Below are 26,650 nucleotides of genomic sequence, written 5' to 3'. Positions count from 1 at the left end.
ATTACAAAACTCATAGCAGCCAGAAAGATCTTCAAAGAAATCAATAAACAATGCAAAAACTAGAACTCCCTACAACCAGGGAGGAATCCAAGTACGTAGTCCATCAACTGTTTCCAATGCCACCGATACATAGTCACATGTCTGTCTCCTCCCTTCCTCTTTCTTCGTGCAAGTCACGCCACTCCATCACTGATCCTGTTTAGACCCATCATTCCCTGAAAAGAACAAGACAACGTAAGGTCTTGGAAAAAACCACAAGACTACATGTGATACACAATGCGGAAAATTATACAAGAACTACATCATAAAGTGAGTTAAACACTTTAGCATCACCACAAAGGAAGAATAGACTGATTACTTTCTGCCATACGGGTGGGTTCACACCATTGTGCCCTGGGAGGAATAATCCTCGCCTCCGTTTCCTTAATAGAATTGGAACTTACCGTCACGATGCTAGGCAAATTCCGATTCTATGTCAGGACCGGAGGCTTCGGATTATGCTAGTTCAAAGCTTACTAACCACTAACTGCGCCACATTCAGTACGGGTTTAAAATTAAACCTTTTGAAAGTAGAGTCCGAAGACCAGTCAGCTGCATGCATCAGATCCTCCAGACGCGCACCCAGCGCGAAAGCTTTTGAGGCCATAGCGCCCCTTGCTGAGTGGGCACCAAACTGTTTTGTGTCAATACCAGCCTCTTGCATGACCCAGCGCATCCACCTAGCCATGGTGGGGCAAGAGACAGCTTTGTGTGGCTTCTTGAGAGCTATGAAGAGTTGTTGCTCGCCGGGAGGGCGGAGTTCTTGCGTCAAGTCTTCATACGCCTTCAGACAATCCACCACACATAATTTTGGAGTGTCCCAAAAAGCTGGGTACGAAACCGATCGGTTATGAGATTTAGAACGTCGACCTACCATAAAAACGACCCGTTCCGGGGAAAAGGTCCGTGCCGAGATGTCCAAAGCCCGAACGTCTGAAACTCTCCTACAGGAGACCAAGCACAGAAGCATGGCGAGTTTGGAGGATAATTCCTTCAAAGAAAGATATTTATTAGGTTGGCAAGTAAGAAACAGGTTCAAAACAAGATTGACATCCCACAGGATGGAATAGCGAGGTTCCGGAGGCAACGACAATCGTATACCACGCAAAAGTCTGCAAACCAACAGATGTTCTCTAATCAGAGAGCCGTCCAGCTTAACATGACCCGCCGAAATTGCGGATCTGATCGCGTTAATGGAACGAAACGCCAATCCTTCCGACGCTAAGCTTGCTAAGAAATTCAGGATGGGAACGACTCCTGGTTCCCTCAAAGACACCAACGAACCCATCTCGTCCAAGCGGACCGGTAATGTTTCGTGGTGCTATCTGCCCAAACTTTTGACAAGAGGGCCTCAGCCTGTCCCGAAAGGCCCGGCAACGTCCACCATCACCTGAAAGCGGCCACACCATGAGGGGAAGCGTCCCCTGTGTGACTAGATGATGAGGATCTCCGTCTGGGTTCAGAAGCAGGTAAGGATACATGGGGAGTAGGATTGGAAATCCCAGGAAAGTTCCAGAAGAACTGGAAACCAAACTTGCCGGCGGATCTGTGCCGCCGTCCACATTATCATTGAAAAGGGTGGAAACGCATAGCCCCGTTCCGCGCTCCAATCTTGAAGGAAGGCATCCGTGACAAGAGCCATCGGATCCGGCCTCGAACTGAAGAACCTCGGGACCTGGTGTTCCAGGCGAGAGGCAAAGAGGTCCGCTGAAAAAGGTCCCCAAAGACTGTTCAACCACTGGAAGATCTGAGGGATCAGCTTCCAAAGGTTGGAGACGTAGAGGTGTCTCGAGTACCAGTCTGCGACCTGATTGTTCTGGCACGGAAGATACTCTGCCGTAACTGACATATGGTGATCCTAAACCCCAAAAGTCTTTCGCCAGATTTGCCAACGCCTGGGATCAGGGACCTCCCAACTGGTTGACATACCGAACCGCAGAGATGTTGTCCATTTTTAAAAGGACACATGATTGCACTCTGTCCTTGGTCCAACATCGCACCGCGAAGGAACCCGCTAGAAGTTCCAAACAATTGATATGAAGGTCCTGTTCGTCCAGAGACCAAACCCCTCCAGTGGAAAAATCTCCGCACCGAGCGCCCCAGCCTGACCTGCTGGCGTTGGATTAGATTACCAAATCCGGAACTTAGCCGAATATCCTGCGTCCGTTCCACGCCTCCATATGGGACAACCACCATGCAATGTCTTCCCTGGCCTCCGCCGAGAGAGGAACCACATGATCGTACGATCGACCTCTCCTGAGATGATTCGCCTTGAGATGCTGGAGGGCCCGGTAATGTAAGGGCCCTGAAAAGATCGCTTGGATCGATGACAACAGAAGACCCACCAGTCTGGCCAAGTGTCGTAAAGAGGTGAAAGGCCTGGAAACAGTCTGACGTAATTTGTGGTGAATTTTCACCATCTTCTGCAACGGGAGACTCAAGGTCGCTTGGACGGAGTCCACCACAAACCCAGGTAACGTCACCGAATGAGAAGGCTTGATAATCAACTTGGCCTTGTTGATGATGAACCCCAGATCCTGCAAAAGAGTCACCGTCTGCTCTAGATGTTGCGACAGAGTCTGGGGATATTGGGCCATAAGAAGAAGATCGTCTAAATAGACGATCATGTGAAACACCACGGAGCTGAGGAAAGTCGGAATGGAAGGGCGGTGAACTCGTACACCAGATCCCTCCAACAAAACTGTAGGAACCATCGGTGGGTGGGTAGATGGGAATCACCAGGTAGGCATCTTTCAAGTCCAATTGCACCATCCAATCGGAAGGTAGAAGGACGTCGCATAGCAGATGGATTCCCTCCATCTTGAAATGGCGGTATACCAACCAACCATTGAATTCCTTGAGGTTGATAACCGGCTGACGACCTCAGTTGGCTTTGTCCACTACAAAATTATTACTGAGAAAACCGTGAGGGTGCAAAGTTGATCGACAAATGGCTCCTTTGCGGAGCAATTTGGAGACCTCCTCATTGATCAACTGTGCTTCCTGGGAATTGAAAGCTAGCGGACGAGGCCGCGTCACTTGTTGAGGGTTGCCGAAAAATTCTACATGAAAGCCCTGAACCGTCTAAATTACCCACGCATCGGAAGTTATGGCTGCCCATGCGCTTCGAAAGAACACTAGTCGCCCCCCTATGCGAACCTGCGCTGCTGGAAGGACAGTTACCGCTGGAATTTCCGCCGCCAGATTTGGACTTGAAACCTCCACGGCCTCTGAAACGTTGTCCTCGTGTTGGATTGAAGTTCGTGTAATTCGCGGTTGAATTATACTGTCCGCGACCAGAGCCTTGTCCCCTTGAGGAATTTTGCTGGAATCCGCGGCCGGACAAGCGGCCCCTGCCTCGACCGGCCCTGCAGAAAACCCGCTGGGTAAAAACCCTCTTGATATTGGACTGGGCCTTGTCCAGCGAGGTAAACGTAGAGACAAATGTTCCTGATTCCTTAATAAAACGCTCACCAAACAGGCCCTCCTGGGCCCCTGCTCCTGCCCCTGAGGAGGCCAGATCACCAAGCTTAGGGTCAAGTTTGATCAACAGCAAGCGGCGGCGCTCGGTTGAAAGGGCACAATTAGCGTTGCCCATGAAAATAATGGCCCGCTGGGCCCAGTTTGAAAAAACTTCTGGAGAAATGGGCGAACCTGACACCTTAGCCTCCTCCGCCATGCCCAAGATCTTCGTCATTAGACCAATAGCGTAGAGGAGCTTGTCCTGACAGGACCGCCAGGATCTATCTATACCCTTCCTAGGGTCCTACACGTATTTTGCCATAAAATGTGCCCATTTTAGGGTTCAACTCCGGCGTGAAAGCAATTTTGTCGGATAGGGAGGGTCTCAGGCACCGAAGTGGGGGTAGTCGCTGGACGCCAGGGACGAGAGGACCCAGCCTCCTTATCGGTATCCCCTTGGGTGTCATCATTATCCGTTGCGGGGGATGGAGGGTCCAGCATATCTTGAGAAGCTTCCGCCGGTGGGGGGGCGGGGCGACCGTCGATGCCTTCGCTAGAAATGCCGTCTTAAGACACGCAAAGGCATCCACGTCCACTCCTTCCGGACGCTGTTTCTTGGCAGTGTGCAGCCCTCCCCAGGACACTCGCCGGGAGTCGCCGTGATCCCTGCGCGCACCACGGCCAACCTATTGCACTCCTGCACTATTCTGTCAGAGAGGCGTTGCTCCATAGGGCCAACTACCTCGTAAACCACCCTGTAAATGGAGTAGTACAGTGCGTCAAAAAAATCATCATCATAAGGCATGTACTCCTGGACCTCCTCTTCATAGTACTCTGTCTGATCATTCATACTGCAAAGGTAGGTAATTATTAAGGTAAGTGAAAACCCCCCTTGTCTGAACTTGCAGAGCGTGCAGTCCACAGGAAACACACAAAGGTAATTTGGGGCAGGCCGGAGGCTGCACAAATTTTGGGTAGCCCAAAGGGCCACAGACAGGCTTGCACCAACCCAGAAACGAGCAAACACCCTCAGGAAAAAACCTGACCGGGTTACTGCCTCCCTGCACGTAGGAAAGAACTGTTTATTTGAACACAAATGCGTGCGCTCGCGCTCACCACGAGGAAATACCTGATTTAAGAAGGTGCAACATACAGCACTAATACGCACGTTCACCGCGGGTAAAACCCGCCAATACGGACCCCCGTCGGGGCGTTCAATATGAAGAAACAATGCGGGAATACAATCCGTTTATAAACGGACGTCAAGGTGAGGCAGACGGGGACAAAGCTCGCTACTCCTTTCTCTCGCGGCCTGGCTCCTTATCTGAGGGACCGCGGTGCGAGAGCAACGAGATGGGCAAGTCCCTATAGCGGCCGCAGACGGCGCCACATCAGCAGGGGGGCCGGCCGCGTAAGGAGCGGAGAACGTTCCTGCGGCTGGCTTGGGAATCTGAAAAGAAACGCCGACAGCGCCCGCAAAGGCGGTAACGTGCCCACAGAGAACAAAACACACAGTGCCTGCAATTAAACAACGGTCAAAGAAGCGCCTGCAATCAAATACCAATTGACGACCATTCAAGCAAGAAATAGGGAAAACCACTTAACTGGCTGCGAAGCAGCGAAGAAAGAGGAAGGGAGGAGACAGACATGGGACTATGTATCGGTGGTAAATGGAAACAGTTGATGGACTACATACTTGGATTCCTCCCTGGTTGTAGGGAGTTGTAGTTTTTGCATTGTTTATTGATTTCTTTGAAGATCTATCTGGCTGCTATGAATTTTGTAATAATAAAGCGAAGAGAGATAAAAAGCATAATCCGAAGAGTCCGGTCCTGACATAGAATCCCTGCTTGACACATAAAACCAATTTTGACACCTTTTAAAAGAAAACAACAAACATTCACAATTGCTACTATTATATGTTGAAGAATATTGAGAAATAGATCATAAAGAAACTTAGAGACTGCATTGTAAAAGCATGTGTTTACTAAATTTCATGGTGTACTCTTTTAACATGGAATAGAAATGTGAAAGTGAGGACTCATGTGTTATGATAGTTTCATTAACCAGTCTTCTTTAAATAATGATATATGTGAAGAATTAACTTTCGGACTGAGAGACAGCTTTTGGACTTGTGGACGCTCTTGGCTGGCAAATACGCTGTGTGCGCTATTCCCGGACTTTTTGCCCTCTTTGGAGAGAGTCTTTGAGCTAATATTTTCCATGTCCTTTCCCGATCTCTGCTTCTAGAACTTTGGTAATCGATGGCCCGAGAACAATACATTAGATTATTCTGTACTCTCAGATTCAAATGTTTGATATTGATGTATTTACTTCCTGAATTTACTGATAAAAGCTAACCATTCATCAATCCAGTTTCTGTCTTTCTATGACTTGTTTCCAGGGATTGATTGTGCATTCCAATAGTATTAATGAGGGATGGGAATTCAAATAAAGATGTCTCTAGTCAAAAGGTCCTAATTTTAAATATTTGGCATATCTTTAAGAGAATTAATTGATTGCATGGTTCTAGCCCGACTGTATTTCTTCAGGAGATTTGGTATAGCAGTAATGATCCTGTACCTGTATAGTGTAGTATCGAGAGTCATACACAGGAATCGTATTACAGGCTTGTGGTTCCGTTACCCAATTCCTGGTCCTCATTAGATAACTGGATTGGATCCCTTTTTCCGACCCCTTTATCGCATGGTTAAAAGATCCATCAGAGGACCAAGTAATGATTCTGCGGTGTTGTGCTAGGAAAGATTAAGATCAAACCCAGTGACAATACAACAGATCAGATTCAGTGGAGGTCTGCGGTTTCAGTACCGAAGCCCACATCTCATTCTTCCATGTGGTTGCCATGCTCTGCTTCCATCTCCCGCAATCTAGCTCAGCGAGGATGCCAATGTTGTTCAACATATCTGTGATACCATCTTGGTATTGCTGAGCCATTCTAATTGGTGAAATGTTGAAATAATTCCTGTTTCAGGTCGGTGGGAGGGGAACTGAAAGGTTAGGAATAATCTGTGTCACTCTCAGAAACATTCACAGTCATACCTTTTGGTGGTTAAATGTTTGTATGTTAGGGAGTGGACATCTTGCTTTGGTTGCGGTCGCCATTCTTTTCAGCATGCACACTGCGGAGTGACGAATGTTGGAGGTGAAGGTCATTTTGCTTTGGTTTGATCAACATGTTACTTACTGTTATTCATCAATGAAATGTTTATGTTTATATAGTATGAATAGTAAATGCCCTTTGTGAATACCGAAAGTTGCAAAGTCAGACTTTTGTCTAAGTTTACCTTTGTGAAACAGGCCCTAAGTTTTCCATTAATATACGCAGTGGAACATCATTGCAGCCTTCAAGATATAATTAAGGCAAAAAGCATGGAACCCACTTAAACCTCTCGTTGTACTACCTCGTACATCTACATTCTGTGACCATATATTTATTAATTGTTCTGCTCATCTAATAACCTGGTATCAGGCACACTGTTCTGAATTCCATCCTCAGTGTAATCACACATGCTGTCCCATATTGCACCACTGAAGACAGCACCACTCACATTTCTGTTCAAGTCGCATATCGTACTAAAGGTGGCAATGACAAGCACAGCAGTGGCTCGTGTGTTTCATTAAAAGCAGAATGCTGTTTCGGATTCACAGGGACAATAACACATGTAGAAAGCACGAGTTCTTGATTTCTTTCATAAGCAGTGTATCTGCAACAGAAGGAAGTATTTTGCGGCTGGAGCAGAATCATAATGGAATGCGTAATACTCACTGGTCTGCAGCGCCTGCTGTTCCTTTAAGATGGTAAGTTCTTGCCAAATGTTTTCAATCTGTTTCTTCACATCTTCAATCATTTGCAGGCTAGCACCATCTGTGAAACAGGCCAGTGATAAGCACCATGAGATCTTCCAGATTCACAACAGCTTTTTAAAACAAAACAGATGGTATCCAGATGCGTTATGTTATGCAACTTTTCACCTGAAAGTGATGCACTGTCTAGCTCTAGTAGTAGCAGCAGAGATAACAAATCTATTTCCTTGAATAGTGAACGGGTATGATAGTAAGAAAAAAAGTTGAAATGTCTGTGTGTGTGTGTGCGTGTGTGTGTGTGTGTGACTGCGTAGGCATGTGCAGTTTTGAGCATGTGACTGAGTGTAGATGTGCTTGTCTGTATGTGTCTTTATGTGTGTGTGTCTATGTGCACATGCATGTGTGTGACTGCGTAGGCATGTGCAGTTTTGAGCATGTGACTGAGTATAGATGTGCTTGTCTGTATGTGTCTTTATGTGTGTGTGTGTCTATGTGCACATGCATGTGTGTGACTGCGTAGGCATGTGCAGTTTTGAGCATGTGACTGAGTGCAGATGTGCTTGTCTGTATGTGTCTTTATGTGTGTGTGTGTCTATGTGCACATGCATGTGTGTGACTTCGTAGGCATCTGCAGTTTTGAGCATGTGACTGGGTGTAGATGTGCTTGTCTATGTGTGTCTGTATGTGTGTGTGTCTCTGTGCACATGCATGTGTGTGACTTCGTAGGCATCTGCAGTTTTGAGCATGTGACTGGGTGTAGATGTGCTTGTTTCTGTGTGTCTTTATGTGTGTGTGTGTGTTTGTCCGTGTGTGGTTGTGCATTTGTGTGTGTAAGTTTATGCCTACCCCTTTGCTTTTTTGTTCATGTGACTGCATGTACAGGGGCAGCTCTTCCAATTGAGCAGAGTAGCATCGCCCTACAAGCCCCGGAGCTGAGAAATAAAATGGTAAAAAGTTTATTTATTACCATTTTATTTATCAGCATCCCGCCCCGGGGCCAGTGCTGCCGAGTTTGTGAATTGCAGAAAAGTCAAAGAACTACTCATAATAAAGGCGGAAACCTACAGGAGCACATTTCCTTTTTCTTGCCCAACATATCGCTGGCTGTCAGCATCCCTGCGTATCACTACAGAAAGAAGGCTTTATTTAGAATCTGGCAGAGAGGATATTCATGTCTGCCGTATTACAAGTCCAAGTGGATATAATTCACTGATAATAAGATACAAAAGATATCCGCCATGTTTGTGATGGAATGTCATGTCTGTCAGACTCTAAATAAGGCCCGAGTTTGAAGTTGGTCACACGTTTTACAAACCTGCCAATGAGAATCGATTGTGATAGTACCTTAACTGACTGATATTTGAAAAATAATTAATTCATCTAAATATCCCTGAAATGGCATTTATGACCCCAAATCTCACTGAAATAGATAAGAATATGGAGATTAAAATGTACTTTCTTGGTAAATATGGTTTTTAAAGTCACATGCGATGCAGGCATGGATGTCTTGAGCATTTCATTGTGTAGAATCTCACTACCTCCAAATTCATAACATTTCATGAAATGCAAAATTTTAGAATTTCATTTAGCACTAAATTCATAAATATCACAAGCGTAATTAAAATGTTTTGAAGGCCCAGCCACTGACATGTGACTGTATATACAATCAGGTTTTGGACCTCATGCAGAGATTAGTTGTTACGTAAAAACTCCTGACTACTAGCTCGAGGAGCAACTGCACCCCTGTTTTATTAAGGCATTAGTGTTTGCTTTAAGAGAAATTCCCTGGAAGGTAGGTTTACTGCATATACTGAGAACTGGTTAATTTGATAGAACCTCAAATCTCGACATCCAGCCTTTTTTCTATGTCCTGATGACTTTGTTTCCAGCGTCAGCAGGCAAACAGATTTGCATAAGTGCATTGAGTAAAAACATGCTAATGGAGCCACTCTTGGCACAATTGCTTTGTTTAGTGTACTGCAATAACAACCGCAAAGTTCAAGACCAAATTGCATAAGGTGTATAACTAGAAAGGTGGAAAAAACAGCAGCTTTTTTGTAATATCATGTGATATTGGGTACCTATACCTTTTCACCATCATATCCTTCTTCCCATGAGGCCTGCACACTTAAAGTAGCTAGCTGAAGTTTGGGAGTAGTTAGAATTGTACATGCATCACTATTCCAATGTTAATATGGAAAAAGTCTATGCTGATATGAGAAATGATACATTCATTTGTTTGAACAAAATGGCATCCTTATTAGTGAAATTGCCCGTTGTGAACTCCACATCAACCCCGACTCGCAAATACGTTATCAGGCAACAGGTGGGGTGGCCCATAGCGGGCAGACAAACACACAGCCAGGAAACCTTAGATCAATCCCACAGACAGGCGCAGCGACACTACAGTAGACAAGGGAGATTGGCCCCAATAAAGCACACATCGCCAAAGGGGGTACACGTGCTCCTAAAACACTATAAGGTCAGATGCAACATAAGTTAGGAACATAGTACACTCAGTGATCACACACTTCCTATGCCGGTCATCTGGACATGTTACCCACTAGACACATTGTGCCCACACAAAGTCGAGACAACCTGAATTATCCACCAAAGACAGCAACTTACATTCCTAACCATACAAGAATCACCTAAACTTAATAATAGCATACAATGAACTGTATATAAGAATGTCTCAGAACCATTGCAAATTGAGACAGTCCTCAGACACTGTGCCTGTAACTGTTCTCCCAGCTCCTATGTTTAATTAAACTGTTCCTGTTTTGCCAAATGCCTCTTGTCTCTTGTTTTTTAAAGGCATTTCATGTTCAAGCAACAATTTGGCAAGCCACCATTAGAGCTGATTGGTACCTCTGATGGAGCAAGGTTTTGTATAAAAAGAAACTTGCTCATATGGAATCCTCGCGAATAACCTGTAACATATAACCAACCTGTCTGTGAATACTAATTTTGCACCACATTTTACATATTGTATCTAGGGGAAGCTTTTCTATGTGCTTCATTAATGAATAACCCGAGTGTCCTAAAATGGCCACCAAAAACGCGGGAACTCTTCTGCGCATGCGTCTACTACATCTACATAGTATGGCGTCTTCTGTCGCTTGGGGGGAAATCTTTGCAGCTGCGCAATAGCTTTTAACATGGCTGCTTGAAACTATCGCATTAACGCACATGCTGTGCTGGAACTAACCTATGCAAGTTTTACTCAGCTATTAATGCAAAAGAAATATTAAGTAAATGGGGTTAGAGTAGAAGTAAGTGGTATACAGTGAATTCAATTAATTTTGTATTCTAACATGTTCTTTTCTGACTTTATTAATAGCTCGCATTTGAGCCTTGGAGGGTGACCGATGTCCCTGTCCTTTGCGACAAGTATCCATGCATGCAACCTCCTTGTTCTGAAACTAATGAAGTCATTGGGTGACTGCCAATCCATGTGCCCAGCAAGGACATGGAAAGATCAACTCCTGACCCTACAAGAGGAAGAACTTGAAACATTGTTTTACAGATTTATCGATCCACATATGAAATACTTGTGGGAATAAAGCTTGTGGGTATTAAAATTAAGGGGCGGGGAATTAGACAATAGAACTAAAGAAAATTATTGCACTTAGTATGGTGTGATGTCCTCACCCCACTGCGTGGCCCAATCAAATTGCGGGTGAACATGGAATTGAAACATTTGGGGGTGGATCATACATTTGAATTGGTATAACAGAGGTAAGTTCTAGATAGTTAGACACACTTGACCCACGAGATGCTGATGCTATGCTGAGATGCTGCCCGATTTCGCTGCCATCTGACTGAAGAATCCAACACTAGGGGAAATTTCTGGAACAACCGAGGAGGCACATCTAGGGAGGGGTCCGGACGAGCCAGAGCCGGAGAGAGTAGCACCAGAGAGGGGTGTTACGCTGGTGTTACACTAGAAGAGGCCACCTTCCCTGTCCTGAACCTGTCCTGAATCCTTGATACTCTGATGTCAAGGTTCTCACACCATTCTAGGTAAATACAGTTCTGAGGGTTGTGCTTCGTATTGCTCTCTGTTTTTTCTCTCCTCAGGTACTGTCATTATATGTGATTACTTAATGTGAATTGAATTATAAACTAACTGAAGTACTACTCCTGATGGAGAATCTTGATGTGTCTATGTGTATTCTGATTTGACGCACAAACTTATTAATTCAGATAAACTTTTAAAACTCCTTCTGAGTCTTTGGTTCATTGAATAAAGATAAATGTATTATAATATTTCCTCCCTATTCTAATCTACTACTAGATCTTTCGAACGTGCATTTACTCAGGAGACAGGAATGGTAAGAATACTGGTGTAAAGGTTCCTTAGGGCAAAATAAATTGATGACCAGCGGATATTTACTAGCTCATTGAGTGTATGAATGTATATGGGTCTAAATGAGTGTTGTGTGTATGTATGTATAGAGCTGGTAAACTCCGTTGCATCACCTCAAACCTGACTGCAGCCAATAGAAGGGGACCCCACCTATCAGCATTCATATTTGTGCAGCAAGGAAGGTGAGCAGACACTGCAATTGATTGGGGCGGAGGTCCTTCCTGAAGCAGCTGTCACAGAGGGTAAAAGACTACATCAGAACCTAATTTTAAAGCATCTGGCTTGTGATAAACTAGGGAGAAGCATAGAAAGATACCCTGAGCACCCTGCTACTGACAGAATCTGGCATATTCCTATTTTATATGTCTTGGCTGAGTAGTCGTAAGGAGGCCTCGGAGGCAATTCTGCCAAAGCCACCTTTTTTTGATAAAAAGAGAAAGGACAGGGGAACCCTACTCACAAACGGAACCAAGGTAATGGTTATATAAGGGGAAACAATGGTTCCTGTGTACTCATAAAAAATTATTCAAGCAACATAATTTGCACAATCGCAATAAAAAGAGGGTAGAATAATGTCAGAGGGCAAGGAACCACCAACACATTTGTACAATTATGACTTGTTTTATAAACACAACAGACTTATTATATACATTGTTTAAATTTACAATAGAACAGTAATTTGTGCACTGTGTCCCAAAGTGAAAACTTTAACCTAATTGTAAGTGACAGGGTGTATATTTATATACAAGGTTTCCATAAATCTTAAAAGGCGACCATTCTTGTATAATTTCTTTGTAAACAGCAACTGTATATAATAATACGTGCTGGGCAATGGTTCGCTCTTTCAGCTTGTCGACGGCGTTTCGACCCTCTATCAGTACAGGGTCTCCTCAGGACTTGTGAACTAGTGATGTGCCACAAGTGAGAAGTGAAAGGGTATTACTCACAAGAGGACCCGTCCGGGTACTCAGTGTGAGGAAAGGCCGGCAGTCAGGGGTACGGTTTGGCCGACCGGCTCTTTACATCAACTCGCTATAGCCATAGCGGTATGGTTAATCCCTGGTAAATTCTGGAAACAGTGATAATGCACTGTGTAGGTCTGGATGATTGTACCGTCCTTAAAGAGCCGGTCGGCCAAACCGTACCCCTGACTGCCAGCCTTTCCTCACACTGAGTACCCGGACGGGTCCTCTTGTGATTAATACCCTTTCACTTCTCACTTGTGACATTTTTCTACCCTCTTTTCATTGCGATTGTGCAAATTATATTGCTTGAATCATTTTTTATGAGCCTACAGGAACTGTTATTTCCCCTTATATAACCTTTTTTTGATAGTCAGCACACAAGGAAGGGTGAATGTTTATTGCAGAGACCATTATGGTTCCCATGATACTATTTTTGTGATAGAGCTATCCTGATTGGGTGGAGTTGGCATCTCAATGTTACATTTTGTAGTCTAAAAGGGTTTCTCAGTGCCACTGGTTTCTTAACACCGTTAGTATCTGCATGAAGTGACAGGTGTTGGTCGCTTGGACAGCTGGGTGTGACACATAATGTATGTTTGGCCCCTGTGTGTGATACAGGCAGTTATTAGGACATTTAGAGGAAAAGATTAGGACCTGAAAAACTAGGTGTAACTTGTGAGTGGCTAATAGTGGCCTGTGGTTCTCGAATTATTTTCCGCAAACTATTGAAATTACCTTTGTCCCAGAGCTGATATTTGCAGACTATTAGGCTCACTTAGTACCCTTCCCCGGTCACAGGCTAGCAAGTGCTAGGAGTGGGCTAAGAGATTTTTTTACAAAGCAGTACATTTTTCTCTGTCAGTTTTTTGTTTAGTTGGTGTAATGTATATATGATGTTCTGGTGCTGTTATTTGTTTCAAACCGTATTTTGGACAACACATGATCAGAGATTGTCCTAAAGCATTGCATTCTCTTGTCTATTTCCCAATATTTCATATAAGAGTAATGTTATTCCTTGCAAACTATATTTGACGCCAAAAGTTGACATCATTTAGATATTGGTTTCATCAATTGCACTTTTTACCTATGTTGCTACCCTCCATATGCATTGTCATCTGTGTTTGTTGAAATGTTTGCTTTGAGTTGTTTGATGCATCTGTAGATAGTGCTGAGCTCGCAGTATGTAAAATAGCAAAAGTGTACCACGTACGTTTCCACGATTAGACCAAAACAAAGACTCCCTAAAAAGAGCTAAATTGTACTTTGTCCACTAAAACTAGCAAACGTATCATGGATTCCCCATTAAATCATATGCAAACCAGGTTCCCCAAGCAGGCTAAGAAAAGTAACCAGTTTTGCTAAGGATGGCAAGCACACACGAAGGCACACTCAATTCGCTGGTCTAAGGAGGGAACTATTGACACTAATGCAATTGAACATACTAGAACACACATACATATTCGATACAAAGGTCAAAAGAGAGACAGGAGACAGGTATTAGTAGAGTTATAGGCCATCTTTGAAAGGCCCAGAGCAATAGCCCTACCGTACCGATAGTGAGCAAGGCATCAGCACGTCCCCCTCAATATCCAGGTATGGAGGTGCTCTCCACCGCCAGCTCCCCTGCATTAGGCTAGTCTAATCTGCCAATACTGGGAGCAGGTGGGCACCCCACCAAAAGACATATGGTTAGGCCACAGCATGAGGAAACTAACAGGTCAGCATGCCCAGACAATTCCAGCGCAACCCAAGTCCCATGAAAACGTCCCCAGAAGCTCGACTCCCTTGTCTACCATGCCCAAAACATAGGACCGCAAACCACACATGCACACCCATTGGTGCAGGCGAACATACACAGGGAGATATGAGGTGGTTCTAGACAGTGACAGCAAGTGGGGGTGAGGATGAGAGCCCCAGTTCCCGGGGAACCGATGACGAGGGTAAGGCTACAGGATTTGCCCAAGTAGCCGTGGAAACGACAGAGAGGACGTTTGAGGGTGAAGCCCAGCCAAAAAGAATCACACATACCTCAGAATTAAAGAGGCAACCCCCCATATAAAGGAAGCTGTGGTGGTTAGAATCAGAGTCAGAATTAAATGAAAGGCTTCTGGCAGGGATCAGAGCCTCACCGATCAGCCAACATAGGAGAGGGGCTGACCGGGAAAAAAGTAACCAAGATAGCCTGGTACTGACCCAACTAAGACACAGGAAAAATAAAATGGCACCTTTACTTAAGCACAAGGGGAGCAGCGACGAGGATGTATGCTGCTTGACCCGATTACAAAACAAGGACATGTTAACCCAGAGGACAAATAATAACAAGAGAGGGTGGGTGAGATCTTTGCGGGCCCGTTCTGCCAACTATTAGCCTCCTGGACTGAGGAAAGAAACAAGTATTGATAAATCTTGGCCTAAGGAAGGATCATTTGAGCCAGAGGACATGGCTATTGCGGAAGACTGCATCCGACATGGAGGAGGAGATCAGAAGTGGAACTTCCCCTACATGGAGGAATGCCTAAATAAATGGGAACGCCATGTTAGGGAGAAACCAGCAGAGTCACTGGAAATAAGAATGTACCCGCTACAGTAGAGGGGCATGCAGGGATCATATATGTGCCATGGGGTCAGATGGATAATGAGCGGTTAAGGACAAAGTAACCATCATTGCTGGATGGAGCAGGGAAATGGATTTCATGCTTCGAAAACAACACTGCAGCATTCAACCTAGCAGTAGGTGATATCAAAAGTTGCTAAGTAGCATTATCGGAGAACAGACTAACACAGTGTTGACCGAAGCCCACATCCCAGCAAATACCCTAATGGACACCGAGCATGACGGACTGCATTTAATTAGGCCTCGGTGGAGTTCGTGGAGTTATGCGAGTTATGGCGAACTCCAAGTAGTGACCAAAAAACTCTGCCAGGAGTTCTGCAAGCAGCGGGGTGTGTGGAGTTGCGACGTTCGCCCTGATTTTTAGTGCTGAGTGTTTGTCCCACTCTGGAAAATCAGCGTGAACTGCACCATGCGAAGCACAAGAGGTCCCTGCTTCTTTCTACCACTCGAGTAGATGTTTTACTCGAGCAGCAGCTTTCTCAACGTGGACGGAAGGTTTCTCAACGCGAGCGGTAGAGGCCATCCGCGACTGCCTGCGTGAGGAAGTCTGGAGTAAGATTTTTCTTTCTTAACTTAACGTTGGTGAGCGCGAGCAAGGAAACACTCTGCTCCCCTACATGAAGTAGAGTTTTTCAGAACTCCTCGCACTATGCAGAGTGCAGTGTAGGAGAACTCTGCAAACTCCACAAGCAGAGTGAAATGTTTTGCCCAGGCCTACATTTAACTCATGCAGGCACCGAATATGGATGGCCCTGAGAGATATGTTCTCTGATTACACTGATGTAGGAGGGTTAATGGCAGAGACCATGAGCCAGGGGAGAGTATAACCAATTTCTTGACTAGAATGAGAGAATGATGGAGACAAGAGACAGGACAGCCGTGGCCCAATACGGGCCCACAATTCACATTCTTTTACAATATACTCAAAAAGGGGTCACCCACTGAGATACAGAGTGAACTGGACAATGTGGTTGGGTTAGACACCAAACCCTGGTGGGAGATACAAGCCCGTATATTACATTAACACAAGAAGAAAAAAGAGGAGAACAGAGAAAGACAGTATTAAGCCTAGAGAGACACTGCTAAATTGTTCCAATGCAAACTGGAAAAGACAGCCCTTGAGGGGGCCACGTTGGTCGCTAGTGTGTAAATTGCACCTGTCTCAAAGGGACTATTGAGACAGGATGGGCCACCTGGTAGACAAATGCCAGTAAATCTATACCATGAGAATAGATTGATGGGCCAGGGCCAGCCATCACAAATCCCAATTAATGTTAACTGCCAAAACCAAGCACAAGGGAATCAGAATGCACTCTCAGATGCAGGGAAATCTTCCAGCCACAGCACCCACATAGCAGGGATCAGGTAATTGGTATATGGGGAGAGGATGTGGCCTAATGGCTAGGGCAGTCAACCTCAAATCTGGGGAACCAGGTTCGAGTCTCGGCGTCGACTCAACATCCTGTGATTCTCGGCAAATCACTTAATATCCCTGTGCCTGACAAAATTGAATGTGTCCTTGTGTAACGCAACTGGTGCTCGTGTAAAGCGCTCTGATACCTTCGGGTCAAGTTTGCGCTATATAAAACTCAGAAAAAATAAATAAATTGGAGAAACACGTAGCAGCTGCAATTACAGATAGGTAACTGAGACCAACAAGGACTGGGGTAACAACCCAGAAAGGAGGGGTAACTATCTGGGAGGTAATGTCTTCACAAAATCACAGAGTCAAAATGTGCAGTAAGATAAATCCCCAGAATAAAAAAGAATAATTAGCACCCATTCACCCCCACCCTCCAAAAAAACTGTATCAAACCAAAAGGGAAACCAATGAGACAACATTGGTAATTCAAACTTAACTAGCATTCAGAGGTTCAGGCTGCTGTATGTGTTCTGTTGACCGAGTATCCTTACAAAAGTTTTCCCATCAAGGGTGCCTGCAGGAACAAGGCCTTACTTTGCTGCTGATCCCTCAGTGTGGGGTTGGCTGGCCTCGACTCAGGGGGAGGGCAACCCGATGAGACAGTGGGGCAGTACCCAGATAAAGTATTTAAAAATCAGACTCCCAGGTTCTCCGCGTCCAAAAAGTAAATGGGGACAGGTTCAAATTACCAGGTCAAAAGGTCCCCATTCTCAGGCATCTGGCCTGGGGCCAATGTTTCTTTCATGGTGTGTTATCCCAATCGCACCTCCAAAAAGCTGAAAGACTCTGGCCAATGGAGGGCCCCTTCCAGTTCCAAAGCAAAGCTGCCTTCAGTAGCGGGAGCCAGGATTCCCGTGCGCCTGGGATTGTCAAAAACTACAAAAGCTTCCGAACACACGCAAAAAGAGCCAATAAGCTGCAAGGTGCCCCCGTGACGTCTAGTCATTTGGAGAGTTCACCACAGTGACCAGGCATCCCAGAATTGGCGAGGGTTTCCCAGTTCATACTCATCACCTGGCAGACTTCGGCAAAAGTTTTGGTCAAAGCCCCGAGTTTTTCATGTCTTTGTGTTCCCAGCCCTGTTTAACCAATTTTTAGATTTTAGAAGTCTGACCACCATGTATTCCCCTCCAAAATAAACGACATAACAGCTCATTCGGAGATCCTAGTCACTATTCAGGTACAGCTGGTCCGAATGCACTGAAAGAAAGACAGATGTGGCCCAAGGGTGGGGTGGGGTGTTAGAGCTGGCACCCTTTTGCATGGTCTCCCCATACTTTTTGGCACACAACATCCTGTTTTGACCTTGTTTTGCTGGCATAGGACGTTGAGCACTATGACACTGCCAGTCAGTGTCAAAGTCCTTGTCATATACATACTGGTGATTGGTGTCATGATTGGCTGATTTGAGTTAGCTGTGAGTCCCTTGTCTAGGGATAAGACATATACCTGGGGCATGTAACTCAAATGCTCCTCTGTGGGCCTGCAGCACTGGTTGTGCCACAAGTTTTCCATGGTGGGGCCTGTGTATGCAGGTTACTGTTACTCAGCTTGGCAGTTAAAAAGCTACTTCCCAAGGTTCTGCGTGTCTCTCACTACATTGGAGTACTCTCTGGGGGCAGGGTGCAGGTCAGGAAGAGGTAAAGCAAGTGAGCATGTGCGCTACATGAACTAATAGTGAATGGCACCAGGTGGTGTGTTCGGTACAGCAGGGTCTGTTTCACACATTGATTAACTTGAGGGATCTGTGAAAAGGCTAGTGAGCTGTATTTCCTACATGCAGAAGAGCGGCAGTATAGTGTTTGATATCGATGAGTCAGTAATAGCAAATCCTCTCCAGTAGTGGAGTGTATTTTACATTACTAATGTGGAAAATGCCACTTAAGTGGGCATTTCTGTGCTTGTGGCTCTGTGTGTCTGTCAGCCTGCCTACAATCCACATCTGGGTGTTGGGGGACAACTACATCTGTAAAGTCTTGATAGACGGCCATAAACTAGGGCATCCAGGAAAACTGCAGACTTCTGACTCTGAGGGGCCTTCCTAGGACGGATATGAGCCACCCATGCAGGGACATCATGGAGCTCCACCCTGCAGCAGTGGAAGCCTTGCTATGAGGACGCCTTCTGGGAACTCGAGCCAGCTTCAAAGGACCAGTAATCAAACACCAACAGCGACAACATTATCTGTGTTCGATTGCTGGTCCTTTGAAGGTGGGGCTCGAGCTCCCAGAAGGCATCCTCCTAGTGAGAATTTGCAACAAAGGCAGAAGGTGTAGTCCTGTGATAGGATGCCCCCCTGATTGCCGTGGCACTGTGCATCACCCCAGGGCACCGTTACCTGGTCACACTCCCAACACGCACCAAGTGCAACAGGAAAATTGCCAAGCAAAGAAGACCTCCCAGCACAGATGCTGACGCTGCAGTGACCATGAGCATAATTTATGAAAGTGAAAATGTATATTCCAAAGCTAGGTGTGCTCTGGCCTTTGAAACATTATATGTGTTGCAAAGTGAGCCAGTAAAATGCACATGTGATCTATATGAAACCCATGCATAGTTGAGACTTCCCTTCACGTTTGTGTTTCATAGGTTTTCACAATCCTTTGTGAATCCACCCAGTTTTATCAATCCGCTCTGACTTCCCTTAGCACCTTGAGCACCACCTTGGCAGGTGGTGGTTTGGGGTGGGCTAGCGCCGGTAAACTCTGCTATGCTACGCAGGAGGCAGAGTTATTTTCCCAAACTCCATGTTTCAAGTGGAGCACAGAATAAAAAAAACCTTGGAAGCTTCGCCAGCGGTGAGAAGTTCACCGCCCACCCCTACTCATAACAATCAGCGGCGCACTTGGGGTGCTGTAGCATGAGGAATTCAAAGAGTGCAAGGGAAGTTTGCTGAGTCCGAAGGACCTGAGTGTTCAACAGGAAACTTGTACTAGCTCACACCTTTATAGCGTGTGGTGTCTGAGAGTTGTTGGTGGAAGTTTGCCGAGTATGTGGGAGCCGAGCTAGAAGCCTAGACTGTCTATAACCTCTAATTCGGGGGGTCAACAGTGCCTGACATTGCAGCTTCAAACCAAGGTATCTGGCTCCATCTCCCTGGACTGATGCCACAAGGTACTCTGTTGGTGAGAATATCATGACTGGACCCAAGGGGTCTAGTTGTGCCTTGTGTGCACTCAGGGCTGGCTGCCTGAAGCAACAGCAGCTCACACCTCTGCCTGAGGAGAAACATTACTCCAATTGGAAGTGAGCCAGCTTTCGGTGTCACAGGTTTTTGCTTATGGGGGCACAGTTGACTTGCACTCTCAAAGGTGTGGCTGGGTGGCTAAGGACCTAATCTGGATGGACAAAACCAAGCAACCGTTTCCTTCCACTTTAGGTGGTCCCGACAATGTAATAAAAGTGTCACCAGCTTGTGCAACGTATATCGTTGGCTGGTTTGGTTTGGGCGGCTGTGGTGCAGGGTCACGAAGTCAAAAGTTCAAGACCTGTGATTTATTCATCATTACAACTGTAAGGGGAATGCAATATTGGGAATGTCGGGGCTTATGCTAATGTGATTGCTGGAAAGTGGAATACCTCTGAACAGCCTGCAGATATGTTTCTGTCATTGTTGATTTTGTTGATGTGGGAGGGATCGCTTGGATCATGAACCCCTTGGGGAAGTACACACATGGGTTTATGTTGCTGTCAAGGCTGAGGGTATAACGAGGCAAGTGAACATCTGTGACTAGTACATTTATGTGCATGCTGTTCTTCTGCTAGTGGGAGAGTTCAACAATTGCATATAACTGTAAAGCATATATTCCATGTGTATGTTGTTTTGATTTCAATGTGTGTGTAATGCAAAGACCAGTATTTTATACATACGGTGTGGAGTCTGTTTATAGGTTACTCGGTGTGTTTCAAGGGTGGTATTGTGCCAATGCTTTACCCTTTGGCCCCGGGAATAAATCTGACTGCTCTGTGCCAACCTACCCAAGGGTGAGCACAGGTTATCGGACGATTCTAGAATTGTGGATTTTGCCTGGCTTTGATGTGTCCCAGCTAGCCAAAAACCACGGGGTCCAACAGGGGGCCTGGTAGAGGGGGAATACCCAGTGTCATCTTCAGCACCAGATGAAAGTAGGATGCCGGATGTGATCCCCCATATCCCTGTGATTAACAGATGTTCCAAGTCTTGCATGCACCATCCAGAAAAAGCAGTAGACCCGACCTCGGACACCACAAGAAGGCATAAGCAGGGGTAAATGGGGGCCACAGAACAGTCTTGGATCCCCTCCGCCTCATGACTAATGAGGTAGTAGATCATACGAAATCTAGGGAAGCGCCCAATAAACCAACAAAAGCAGCCCAAAGTTAGCCCTAAAAAATGTCTCTAAAGGAAGGGCCAGCTCAAGAGTTCTGGCACCAAAAGGGAGGTTAACGTTGCACATTACATGCTGGGAACTAAAAGATTTACACACATCTTCTCAGGGCACAATGCAACCAGCAACAATATTGATTAGCGACATGCCTCCTCATCACACAGTCCCACACACATGCAGGCTAAAAAACTCAACTTACACCGATGGTGCCGCACCATGCACACACCAGACAGATACGCATTCTTGGAAAGCTAGTGAGGCTCATGGAGCCCTAGTTAAAACATACTATGCTAGCAAGGCCACTCCATAAACATTTAGCAAAACATTTAGCCAAACTCCAAGCATCCAGGTATGGAGGAAGGGGTTGCTCAACAGCTCATAAAATAAATTAACCTGTCTGATAGCCAATAATCTCCCTTAACCTTCCGGTGCCCCACTAAAAATCGTGACCAATGGAGTGTCGAAACCACACCCCTAGGGAAGATACAGGAACCCAAAAAAACCTTAATTATGGTGCACATGTAATGTTTCTGAATTAACAAATACACTTTTTTTTATCCAAAACAGGTCAACCACAGAGCCTACAAGTGCACCACCACCCAGCTGCCATATCAAACACCCCAGTACAGACAAGAAGTGTACTAGTCAGGACTTTGAAATAACACCGCAACCTTGTTTGTGTGAACTGTTAATGGAAACCACAGTACCCGAGGACCCCATACACCTCACAAAGGATCCAGACCAAGACCTGCAATGTCCAATAACAAGTTGTGTATTATTGCACATCTATGTACCCTCTGCTATTATGGGTGCTACCGCACCTATTCACTGTCGAGGAACTGCCTAATCTAATGGAGTCTGCTCAAAAATGATCACAGTGCTTGTGTAGGGATCTCTCCCATGTCATCTACAATTACACTAAGCCAAACACTAGCATCCTACATGCACTACACAGCGCCCTTTTGTACAATATATGGTATCAGCATATGACCACAGTGGGCTCCCAAACATCTGTCAGGTCATGTTACATATGCTTGTTGATTAAACATGCAGTGGACACAGAAAGACTTTACTTATCCCAAGAGGTAGCCCCCCGAAAAAATAAAAATCAAGCCCAGACAGAGAGCTCCCCTCCCCCAGTGGAGTTTGCAGAGTTCTGCCTACTCCGCGCTCCTTTGAAAACAAAAAGTTCAGGCAAAACTATGACTCCACAGCAGAGCGGAGTTAGCCAACCCTCCTGCACAAAAAAGGGGGGAAAAGGCACTTATCTCCGCTGTGGCGTCTGCAGACTGCCCTCATCCTCCTCTCTGTGGTCTCTCTCGCCGTCTCGTCGTCCACCCACGCAAACCCCTACTTCGGACGTACGTCTTGGTAGGACTGTGCATGTGCGCACGTGTGCGCATGCGCAGTTCTCTCAAGACGTATGTGGACGAGGAGACGAAGAGACCACAGCAAGGAGGAGAAGGAGGGCAGCCCGGAGACGCCACAGCAGTGGTACGTTTTTATTTCTTAAAAAAAAATTATTATATTTTTATTAGCGGCGGTGGAGGTGGGGAGCAGAGCGAAGTGGAGTTCCACTGAGTGTTTTCCCAACGCTGTGGAACTCCGCGTAGGGGCACTCCGCCAACTCCGGCTGGGGTTAAGCAAAACGCCTTCTCCACCTATATCTATACAGAATTAGGATCAAAATCCAACCCAACGCGGTAGAACCCCACATGGTAGTAGTGAATTTTACTCCATATGAAACCAACCCAATGGCTTTATGCCTCTTCACTAAGCCTAGTGATATCCAGAATGATCTGGATAGGATGTGAAGAAAAGGGACCATAGGGGAGGATAGTGTTTGGCCCCAAGACTTCCCAGAGAAGAAATTCTTGGAGGTGGCAAAATCCCCAACTTAATGCACAAACACATCCCACCCTGCTTTCATTTATGGTCCAAGGGTGGCCCTTAGCATATCTGGAGCAGTCTTCTTTAACAACAAGTGGACCCACTATATGGAATTCCTGTGTAGGGCCATCCAGCTCGAGGATAAAAAGGGAAATGACTCACATGGGGGAAGGTTGAATGAGAGCATGACCAACCCACGTCAGGAAATCTGGAATACCAAGGTGGATTGACAAACTTGGCTAGAAGGGAAGGGGCAACCTCTAATTGTACGTTAACTTACACTGTATTCCTTATGTTTCACTGGTAAAGGAATGCTTCCACTGGGCACGAATGAGAACTGCGCCACGATTATGCACATTCAAGATATACAATGGGGCACCTCTATGCTGATGGATTTCCACTGGAAGTGCGGTAAGTTTGCCTATACTCAGCTTTTTCCCAGATGGCACAGACTTTGTTCCCTGGTCACCATACACACCACAACTCTGGTCATTCCCCGAGAAGAGCTGTCAGACTTGCACCAGCACCCGTTAAGGAAGAAGACAACATTTCTGCATCAAACTCATGAGAAACGAACTGCAGAATATTTTAGCTCAGCTTAGTACAAGGACGTTCCAGAAGAACTCAGACTGTTCACAGACACACAAGTATCTGCAGAAGGGGCTATACCCTTCTTTACAGTACAGACAAAAGTGAATGCCCACTGGCTACAGATAACCAGGTGGGAGACGCTAAAAATGAGCACTGAGCTTGGCCTTAATTCAATCAAGAAATAACTGAGAACATTTGCCTCATGGTGATGCAGCACAGATATCTGTTAGACTTGACGACCGCAATTGAGGGAGGTGTGTGTGCCAAGGTTGGTGCGTCCTTCTGCATGTTTATCCCAGGGAGTGATATGGACAACGAAATGTTGCCTCTTGCCATCCAAGCACTGCAACATTTACAAAGAGACATGTGTGAAGAGGGAGGTGCCCCTGAGCAGGAGTGGTTTTTTAATTGCTTCTTCTGGCTCCCCCAGTGGATCTTAAGTCTGTGTAGATTGTTGTTTTTGTGTGGATCCATATAAGTGGAGATATCCTGCTCTAAAAATGCAATCCTGAAACTTGGAAAAATGCAAGTTACTGGAGAGTAGTGGTTGTCAAAAATGAGCATAAAGAACAACAGGCCCCCAATAATGCAACTGTCACGAAGTGGGCGTTAGATAGTGTAGTTAAAAAATCAACTAGAGGGGGGAATGTTAATATGTTCATTTATGTGAACTAAACTGCGTCCTTATTAGAAGATTCACCCATTTTGAACTCCATATAAACCCGACTTGCAAATACGTAGTCAGGCAAGCACTGAGACCTAGGCCGAGGTTATTGATTGACAGGTCATAGGTGGGGTAGCATCTATCTGGAAGAGGAAGACAAATGCCTGGACAGGAAACCTTAGATCAATCCCACAGATAGGTGCAGTGACACTACAATGGTCAAGGGAGATTGGTCCCAAAAAAGCACACATGGCCGGAGGGATTACGTGCACTCCTAAAACACCATAATATCAGATGCCTTATAAGTTAGGAAAACATAGCCAATCAGAGCACAGGACATGTAGTGATCACATGCTCCCCATGCCTGACATCTAGACAGATTACTCACTGGCCACATTGTGTCCTCGTATGATCGAAGCCCGCCTGGATTATACATTGAACAATTAATTTATGACTCCAAAGGCAACAACTTACATTCCTTACCGCACAAGGATCACCAGTTTATGGCATACAATGAACTGTATATATGAGCATCTCAGAACGATTACAAATTGAAACAGTCCTCAGACACTGTGCCTGTAACTGTTCTCCGAGCCGCTATGTTTAATTAAACTGTTCCTGTTTTGCCAAATGCGTCTTGTATCTTGCTTTTTAAAGGTATTTCATGTTCAAGCAACAACAGTCTATGGCAATTCTTTTGCTGTGTACTAACCATGATGAAAAACGACTGTAGTACTGCCTAGTGGCAGGAGCATGTGATTTGACAATAGAGTATCTTACAGCATCTTGTGACAAAACTGTATCTGCAAAGAGGCACCACCAAACTCCAAGAAGGCTTAGTTTGGAGTTGTTTTTACCCCACTATAAATCAAGACAACTTCCCAATGGATATTAACCCCTTAAGTGCTTAGCTTTCCCTCGCCCCTGAGTACTGAGTCCTTCATTCAATATTTTAGAAATTTCACACTGAAGACTTCAAAAGGTTTTTCCAGAACTGAAATCTAGGCCACATGTGTTTCCTTTTTTGTTTAATTGTGGAGATTGTAAAGGTACACATGATTTGTGATTTTCTCTTATGGGCCCAGGTAAAATAGCTAAAATATAGCAATTTTCAGTTTTGGCAGAAAAATGGTATGAATGTGCTGTACAAAACAGTGTGTACTTTTTCTTAAAAGGACTTCAACAAAATGTCAGCTTTACTATGTTTACCCTATTCCCATCTATCTGGTTCAATTTGGGGGGTTTCCATCTGCTTAGTTTGTTAGGGAAACAAGTGTAAAACCTGTGGGCATGCTCAGAATACAACATATTTTGCATACTCTATTTCTGTTTTCAGCATGAGAACAGCTCCAGGATTGATTGGAGCAGGCTACCCCAATGTTCATTTTGAGGCTAGGGGCCTGTGCCTGCAATCCCCCAGCTGTTTTACAGTGCTGGGATTGATGTGTCTTAAGTGTGCATGTCAGATAGGAGGGACGGCCAATCTGACATGCACACTTAGCACTGGTAGCAGTTATCCTGTAATCCGCAGGCACCTGCCTTGCCCCCACCCTCTGACTTGTGCTTCAACAGGCGGGCCAGAGGCACAAAGAATAATAAAATGGTAATGACCATTTTATTATTCTGTGTTTACTGGTGCGCTCGTAACAGGCACATTGTAAATTGATACTTGTATAGCGCACTACTCACCCGCAAGGGTCTCAAGGCGCTTGTACGAATACCGCTGTGGAACCCATCCTGGCTTTCCCTGTGAGGTGTCCACTCCTGGGCACCCCCAAGGTGGAGGCCAGGCATCCTTAGCGTTGTGGGGGCCGTTGTGGAGATTAAGCAAGATATTGCCCAGAGTTGCAGAGTGGGACTCCATGATTGGAATAGGCACCGAGGCGAGAATTATCAGGTCCATGGAATTTTGAGCCCAAGACCCGCCGAGGCGGGGAATAGAAACCTGGTCCCGGCCCAGACCTCTGCATCAGGGTCTGCCGCTCCAACCATTGAGCCACAGTTCTCCACAGGGCCCTTTGGAGGAATCGCCTCAGCCCCTTTATCTCCCTCCCTCATGTCTCTCTTCCACTACATGCTACTGTTGGCTCTGCAATGCCTGATGGTTTTAAAATGTGATGTCATTGATAAAGCCAGTAGCAATGACAGTCATCTTGAAAGCATAAAGATTTCTGTTTTCTATATGTTCTAGATGGCAGCCATGTTGTACATTACAGTGTAAGGATGCAACACAAAGGTAATCTGGAACATTTATAAAACAGTGTTCTCATATTGCACGATGGTCATTCATTCATTCATTCATTGCAATTGGCTTTGCCAATACCACCACATTTTTATTACAGCCAGCATTGGCTAAGGTAAGAGTGGTAACTTCAGATTATTGGGCAAAGCAAGGCCGTTGGCTTTGCCATTGCTTCTTATAGGTGAGTGCGAACATG

The 26,650-nt window shown here is 45.5% G+C and overlaps 1 protein-coding gene across 1 annotated transcript in view; it reads right to left on the bottom strand.

Moving 5' to 3' along the window:
- The window catches only part of CLEC3B (C-type lectin domain family 3 member B), a 52,717-nt gene that overhangs the window by 13,771 nt on the left and 12,296 nt on the right, over positions 1-26,650 (bottom strand). Inside the window, exon 2 of the mRNA XM_085633034.1 lies at positions 7,289-7,387. Within this exon, the coding sequence (XP_085489160.1) occupies positions 7,289-7,387 (99 nt within the window). The remainder of the gene's footprint in view (positions 1-7,288; positions 7,388-26,650) is intronic.

This window comes from Triturus cristatus, chromosome 2_1 (assembly GCF_964204655.1).
Source record: "Triturus cristatus chromosome 2_1, aTriCri1.1, whole genome shotgun sequence".
Taxonomy (NCBI): domain Eukaryota; kingdom Metazoa; phylum Chordata; class Amphibia; order Caudata; family Salamandridae; genus Triturus; species Triturus cristatus.
Note: the sequence above shows the minus strand (reverse complement) of the source record. Positions and strands in the feature narration are given on the sequence as shown.